General features: G+C 51.8%; 1 protein-coding gene across 1 annotated transcript; it reads left to right on the top strand.

Annotated features, from left to right (window-relative positions):
- Positions 1 to 2: 2 nt before the first annotated feature.
- Hps6 (HPS6 biogenesis of lysosomal organelles complex 2 subunit 3) lies at positions 3 to 2,315 on the top strand (the record flags this gene model as incomplete). Its single annotated transcript, XM_010626505.3, has 1 exon — positions 3 to 2,315. A coding segment is annotated over one exon (1,896 nt), but the record flags the coding sequence as incomplete, so codon positions are not given.
- Positions 2,316 to 8,081: the final 5,766 nt, after the last annotated feature.

Below are 8,081 nucleotides of genomic sequence, written 5' to 3'. Positions count from 1 at the left end.
GCACCCTGGAGCCGGGTGGCGAGGCCGGCGCCCGCCTGGGCCGCACGCACGTCCTGCTGCACCATTGCCCGCCCTTCCGCCTGCTGACCTCGCAAAAGGACGTCTTCCTGGTGCCCACTGCCTCCACCTGTCCTGGTGCGTCCCACATCCTGCTCACTTGGAGCCCGAGCAAGGGCAAGGTGATGGTGGCTGCCCCGTGTCTCGGCCTCTCCTACAGTAAAAACCTGAACCCCAAGCAAGGGGACACCTGGGACTTCCGAACCCTAATCCGAAGCCTTCCTGGGTTGCTGTCCCCCAGAGAGCCATTGGCTGCCCATACCTGGGCCCCAACTCCCCAGGGCCTGCTGTTACTGGACTCCAGGGGCACCGTGAGCTTAGTGCAGGCCCAAGGTAGCATCCGAACCCTGGGTGCCCTGCAGGAGGCCCCTGCAGGTCCGGAGGGCTCTGCAGCCCTGGGAACATTCCAGGGCACACTAGCCTGTGTGCTGGGCTCCACCTTGGAACTTCTGGACTTGGGCACCGGGCGGCTGCTGGAGCGAAAGGTTCTCAGTACAGACATTGTCCATTTGCTGGAACCCCCAGCCCTTGGCATGAAGGACGAGGAAGATCTAGAGTCCCAAGGGGGCCTTCGTTTGCTTTCAGCCTTGGGTCTGTTTCGTGTGGGCTGGGAAGCGCCCCAATCCCTTGAGCTGCCTACAGCCACGGACTTGGTGTTTGAGGAGGCCTGTGGGTACTACCAGCGGCGAAGCCTGCGGGGTGCCCAGCTCACTCCAGAGGAACTGAGGCACAACAGTATGTTCCAGGCACCTCAGGCCCTGGCCTCTGTCCTCCAGGGCCACCTGCCCCCGTCTGCACTGTTGACTCTGCTGAGGGCCGAGCTGCGGGATTATCGGGGCCTAGAGCAGCTCAAGGCCCAGTTGGTAGCTGGAGAGGAGGAGGAGTCTGTCTGGACAGAGCTGGCCCAGCAGGAGGTGGCACGCCTGCTGAGCACCGAGGTGACAGGGGAGCAGCTGGCCCAGCTCAACACTGTTTTCCAGGCCCTTCCTTCAGCAGCCTGGGGTGCCACCCTTCATGCCCTGCAGCTGCAGCAAGATGGGAACGGCATGCTGAGCTCCCAGGCGCCCCCTGATGTGTGGAAAAAGGTGCTAGGAGGTACAGCAGCTGGAAAAGAGCCCCCCAATGGGATACTGTTGCCCTTTGAACTCCTGTGCCAGTGCCTGTGCCGGCTGGAGCCTCAGTGGCTTCCCCACTTCGTGGAGCTGGCCCAGCAGCAGGGTGGGCCAGGCTGGGGGGCTGGAGGCCCAGGGCCACCCCTGTACCGAAGAGCTCTGGCTGTGCTAGGTGAGGAAGGGACCAGGCCCGAGGCACTAGAGATTGAACTGCTTTTGGGTAGCAGGCGGCCCAAGGCTGTGCTGCAAGCTGTGGGGCAGCTGGTACAGAAGGAACAGTGGGAGCGGGCTCTGGAGGCTGGCTTGGCCGTGGGGCCCTCCAGTCCCCTGCTTCAAAGTGAGATCTTCAAACTGCTACTGGTGGAGTTTGCCCGGCACCGCCAGCTCGATGCTCACCTCCCCCTTCTCTGTCGCCTGTGCCCACCAGACCTGGCTCCTGAAGAGCTCCTGCTTCTCCTGAGGACACACCTCCCAGATGAGGGGGGACCGCTCACCCCATTCCCTGAGCCTGGGGCAGAGCCGCCTCTCACAGTGGGCTTGCTCAGAACCCTACTGAAGCAGACTGGGGCTCGAGGACGGCTTTCAGGCCCCACCCTCAGCCGGTATGAGGACAGCCTGTGGGACCCAGGCACGCCACCCCCCACCCCACCTCGGGGCCCTGTGTCTACCCTGCAGGCGTCAGACCAGCCAGGCCTGGAGGCTGGCACCATCCAGACAGGGCCTGTGTGATGGACTTGAGAAGTCCTTTGTAGGACCTGGTGATCGGGGAAGGGTGCCTAGGAGTTGGATGGGGTCAGAGTGGGACCTGTGTGTGCACTACCCTTCTCCTGGAACAATTTTTGAAATATATATAAATGTCAAATATATGCACACCACTTTTGTGGTATTGAACAGTTGAGAGTCTCAGCGGGCTGTGAAGTTTAGAGTTGGTGGTTGAATCTGGATCTTTTGGTTAAAACAGCCACTTCTAATCGTAAAATTAACATTTATGAACATCTGATACATGCTGGTCGGCCTTGCTGTCCCCAGGTAAGAACTGTGATGGGCCCTGAGCTGGTGCCTGTCCTCCAGGGTTCCTAGAGCAGCCCCTAGTTTCAAGGAAGATTTGCCAGACAGGCGAGCTAACTTCAGAACCCTCTTAGCTTTGTAACGAGAGCAGCTAGGAGCAGAGTGTGGAGGACCCTGCATTCCTACCGACTGCCTAAGCCAAGCAGTCGGTGTTGCAATGCAGGTTCTTGCTTGTCCTGATTAGCCAGCAGGGCCACCTCTGAGGGGGCCTTGGCCCTGGGACTACTTCTAGTTGAGTGGCCCCTCTGCCCGGTTCCGGCATAGGGTGGGACCCCGGATGCTGCTATTCAGTGTCATCCTGGGCCCTGGCTTCCCCTTGTCCAAGGCTGGGGCAAGCATTGACATTCAGCGTTGTCCTCAGCTGGACCTAGAACTTGGATTCTGCTCAGTCATGAGGCTGAGACTTAAAAGTGGACTCAGGCTCCAGTAGGACTAGCGACAGTTATTGAGCCTCTCAGGAAACAGGCAACCCCTCAGTCTTGCCCATGCCTTGGTTGGTATGACTCATCAGCCTTGTGGGGATACCAGGGTCGGCATCGCCAAGACTGGGACAGCTCCTTCACCTTGTGGGAATCTTGGGGTGATGGCCCAGGGTTGCCTTTGACCTGGCCCTTGAGCAAGGCTGCCAGCTAATGCCTGAAGCCAGGTTATTGGCTTCCAAGCCACTGCTCCTCCTGGAAGCCCTAGGCAAGGGACATAACCATCCCTTCGCTTCCACTCTGGCCCCTTGTCTTGACTTGTTATGGACCCATTATGTCTTCTCCTCGGTGGAGGCTGAAGGTGGCCAAAACCAGGAAGTGTCTTCCTGTTCACCATCCTACTGCGTTGTGGCTGCTTTTCTCAACCTAAGATTGGGCTCAGGCCTCCCCTGTACCTGCAGAAGAAATTACTCCAATGGGCGGGCCCCTGGGTGCACAGGAAGTTGGGTCAGGTCTTCCCTTAGCATTGGGTGCATTGGTAAGCAGTGCCTCCATGTGAGCCTCACCCTCGCTGCTGCCCTCTAACCCAGGGTGGGCATTGCTAGCTCCCTGGGGACCTCAGACCGCAAGGGTCAGAGTCAGAGCCCACCCAATCCTGTGACCTGCAAGAAAGTAGACAAAGGACAACAGATCTGGCCTTCAGCCTGGCCCCAGGCCACCCCTTATAGAAACTGTTATACCGGCTCTATTTTTGTTTTCCTGAATCTAAACTTGCTTCCCAGGGGTTATTATCTTTGGTGCTGAGGCTTCACCCAGGGTATCTACACTGGCTACATCCTCAGCTCTTTTTTTCTTATTTTGAGACAGGGTCTTACTAAATTACCTAGGCTGGGCTCAAACTTGTGATCCTTCTGTCTCAGCCTCCCAGAGTGCTGGGAATACAGCTGTAATTTTCTATCTCTGCCTCTCTGCATTCTTGGGGATTGAACCCAAAGCCTTGTACTGAGTTACATCCTTAGGCCTGCTTTTTATTTCATTTTGTTTGTACTGGAGATTAAACCCAGGTTCTTCACACTGACCTATATCTCCAACCCTTTTTATTTTTTTATTTTAAGACAAGGGCTTGCTAAATGACATGGGCGGGCTGGGCTCAAATTTGTGATGCTCCCATCTCAGCTAGGCTGTGTTAGCTTCCGTTGGCTGGAATTACTGGGGTGCTTGACTGCACTGGCCCTGTCTTCCTTTCTTTCTAGTCCTCGGCCCATCCTCTTTGATACTGTGATTTTCCATTTACTTGTTTCCCTCTTTACACACAAGTTCCTTGAGGACAGAGACCAGCGTTGTTTGTATTTTGTAGCCTCTGCATGGACAGGCCCAGGTAACAGGGTGGATGCAGGATGGGACCAGTGCGGTCGGCAGAGGTTTTCCGGCTTCCTCGCCTCTTCCTGAGGCCAGAATGACAGGGCGATCCTGAAGCTGGCGGGAGGAAGGCAAGGGGGTCAGAGGAAGAGCCAGGCTGTGTGGGCGGTGCCGGGGGCCACGAAGCCACTAACCATGGCCGTGGAAGAAAGGGCATAACTGGCTCTGTGCAAGGACCCCTCCCCAAAGCAGCGAGGGTTGTGCAGGGATGGACACTGGCCTCTGAGGCTGTGGGTCCAAGTCAGAGCCGTAGAAAGAAAATAGATCGCTGGGTCTGGCCATCTGAGAGAACCTGGCCTATGGGCGCGGCCCACATTCGGCAGCTGCACAGAGTTCAGTTCATGGTGGTCAGGAAAAAAGAGGAGACTCAAGGGTGAGACTAGCTCGCCGCAGGGAGCCACCCCTAGCTTGCTTTCAACTTTATGCCGTAGAAGGCCGTGAAAATCCTGAGCGCTTCCCAGAAACCTGGATCAGCCTCTTCTTATGCCCGGGCGCCCCCTGCTGTTTACGCGTGTCACTACCAGCTCCAACCGACAATGTGAGCGCATCTCAGTTTCTCAACCAGGGAGAAAAAGCCTGCCACTCAAGGTTCTCAGAAGGTTAGAGAAGAGGAGAGGTCAGGAGAGAATTCTGAATCGTGGAGAGAGGAAGAAAGGCGGCTCAGGCTTCTCCGGGACTGGGGTTGGGAAGGAAGTTGAGAACACAGTAGTTTCCCGGGCGGGCACAGTAAGGTCATATAAATGAATATAAAATGTAAGAAGTCAGGCACGTGGCGCAGGCCTGTAATCCCTGCATGCTGGAGGCGGAGGCAGGAGAATCACCAGTTCAGTGCCAATCTGGAGCACATAATGAGTTCAAGACCAGTCTGTAATATATCGTGAGGCTTTGGGGGGAAAAAAAAAAGGAAGATTGTAGCTCAGTGCAAAGGCCCTGTGTTCATTTGCCACTACTGCCCCCCAAAAAGAAAAATCTGAGAAAAACCCCAGGGCAGAAAGGTTAGAAGTGTCGGAGAGGCATCAGACTGGAGAAAGGAGCCAGGCACAGCCCAGCCCAGCCAGTCAGCAGTCCTCCAGAAAGAGCAGGAAACATTGCTTGGGCTGGCTGGTTGGCTTCTTTTCTTTCTTTCCTTCTTTCTTTTCCTCTTTCTTTCTCTTTTGAGACAGGGTCTTGCTATATAGCTCAAGCTGGCCTTTAACTCACTATGTAGCCCAGGCTGGCTTCAGATTTATGGCGATCCTCCTGCCTCAGCCTCCTGAGTGCTGGGATTATATGCATGTGCCACCACACACAGCCTTGCTTGGTCTTTCTAAATCAGTTTTGTTTTTTTTTGTTTTTTGTTTTTTTTTGAGACAGTCTTGTGGCTGGTCTTGAGCTCATGGCCTTGGACTCCAGGCCGGGCAAGCTGTGACCTCTAACTTGTGGCAATCCTCCTGCCTCATTATACTGAGTGCTGGGATTGTAGGAATGGGTCACCATACCCAGCTTTGAACTTTTTCAATCCTTTTGGCTTTGAAAAACCGTATACTTTCCCCTGGTAGAATGCAGTATCTTCCCAGGTGCCTCCAGAACATCACTCTGCTGCAACCCAGAAGGGAGAAACATTTAACTAGAGCTGGACGTGACTCTTAACTCCACATGGGCTTGCTTTATGAGCACATAGTGATTGCATCCCTTGTGGGCATTGGTTCATGTGTAGAACTCCTCTTAATTCTTTTCACTTCCCCTCCCCTGCCTCCCTAACCCCTTCCATCTCTAGATCCCCGTCCCAGTTATGAAAGATTTATCTCCCTGTTTCCTATTGTCCTTTATTTTGCTCTGTAAATTGCTTCTACTTTGGGTTTCTCATATAAAAGAACTTGGGTGATATAGTTGAGCTGTGTGTCTGCATACCACTTGTGGCCTAAGGATGCACCCATTCCCTACAGGTGACTCAAGTTCATCCTTGTTTATGGCAGGGCAGCACTCTGTTGTGTATAAATACTACATTTTCCTTAGCTATTCATCTGCTGCTGGACAGATTTAACTGCTATGAATGGTGCTGCGATAAATGTGGAGATGTGTGTATCACTGTAATATGATGTCTTTAACTCTTTTGGGAAGATTCCCAGAAGAGAAGTAGCTTGTCAAATGGAATTTCTCTTTTTTGACGGGGGGGTGTTTGTTTTTTGTTTTTGTTTGGTTTTTTGAGACAAGGTCTCACTATGTAGTTGAGACTGACCTGGAACTCACTATGTAGCCCAGGCTGGTCTTGAACTCACAGCGATCCTCCTGCCTCAGCCTCCCATGTACTGGGATTACAGTGGTGCGCCACCACGCCCAGTTTTGGAATTTCTATGTTTAGTCTTTAGCTGATTCTCCATGCTGATTTCTGTAGTGGTTGTATTAGTTTACATTTCCACCAATGATGAGATGGTTCCTTTTCCCCTACAGCCTCTCCTTTGATTTCTTGATGGTGCCATTCTTTCTGGGGTATGACAGAATCTCAGTGTTGTTTTTAATTTACATTTCTCTAATGGCCGGAGATGTTGGGCATTTCTTCATGTATCTGTTCACCATCTGTACCTCTTCTGTGAAGCATCTATTCATTTCACTTGCCCATTTTGTGATAGGGACTTATGGGGGGGACTCTTTTTTTTCAGTTCTTCATGTATCCTAGATATTAGTCTTATGTCTGAGGACCCCTTGAAGGACGAGTCTGCCATCCCAGGCTGGCTTGGTTCTACCACTGATAGCAACTATTACACTCTGTGCTTTCCCAAGCCTTATCCTCGGGACCCCCATATTGTCAAGCCTTTTCCTTGCCAGTGGCCTAACCCCTTTCACTGAGCCACGTCCCCTTCATGGCCCTGCATGAGAGCACCGATCTGGTCAAAGTGCCAGAGCAGCACATCTCAGGTTTGCTCTGAAATAAACCTGTCGTGTTGGGCTCATACCTTTGTTCCTTTTCCTCCTTTATTCCTAACACTTGGCAAAAAGTTATTTTTCCTATTGTGTAGGTTGTCTCTTCACCCAGTTAGTTATTTCTTTTTTTTTCTTTTTTGGTACTGGGGATCGAACTCAGGACCAGGCAGCAGAACCACTGAGTTAAATTCCCGGCTCTTTGGTTGTCTAACTTGTGCTGTGCAGATTTTTAATTTGATATGTTTCCATTTGTTGATTCTTTTTTTGGTACCAGGGATTGAACTTTGTTGGGTTTTTTTTGTTGTTTTGTTTTGTTTTTTGAGACAGGGTCTGACTATGTAGTTGAGACTGACCTGGAACTCACTGTGTAGCCCAGGCTGGTCTCAAACTCACAGTGATCTTCCTGCCTCAGCCTCCTGAGTGCTGGGATTACAGGTGTGCGCCACAGGTGTGCGCCACCACGCCCAGCAAATTTGTTGATTCTTTCTTTCTTTTTTTTTTGGTACCAGGGATGGAACTCGGGTCCTTGTGCTTGCAAGGCAGGCGGCAGAACCACTGAGCTAAATCCCCAGCCAAATTTGTTGATTCTTGATAGAGTTCCTGTGCAACTGAGGTTCTGTTCAGAAAGTCCTTACCTACACCTGTAACTTCAAGAGTTTTTAATCTTCCAGCAGGTTATGTGTTTGTTTTAATATTTTGTTCTTTGTTCCATTTTTATTTTAGTTCATTACATGTTGAGAAATGTGGGTCTAGATTCAACCTTAGGCACGTGCGTAGCCAGTTTCCCCACACTATTTATTAAAGAGGCTGTCTTCCCTCCAGTGTTGCTTCTGGTCTATTTGTCAAAGGTCAAATAGTTGGATGCACTTGAGGTTGTTTCTGCATCCTCTACTCTGTTGCACTGATCATCAAGTCTGTTTTTGTGCTGTTTTTATCACTGTAGCTTTGTAGTATAATTTAAATTCCAGGAGTGTGATGTCTCCTGCTTTGCTCTTGTTGCCCAGGATCGCTTTTGGTATTCAGGGTCTCTTCTGGTCCCATATGAATTTTAGGGTTTCTCCAGTTATGAAGAATGCTATTAGATTTTTTTTTTTTTTTTTTGGTG

Source organism: Fukomys damarensis, unplaced genomic scaffold, assembly GCF_012274545.1.
Source record: "Fukomys damarensis isolate Sample0158 unplaced genomic scaffold, DMR_v1.0_HiC HiC_scaffold_8, whole genome shotgun sequence".
NCBI lineage: Eukaryota > Metazoa > Chordata > Mammalia > Rodentia > Bathyergidae > Fukomys > Fukomys damarensis.
This window is presented reverse-complemented; position numbering and strand designations above follow the sequence as displayed.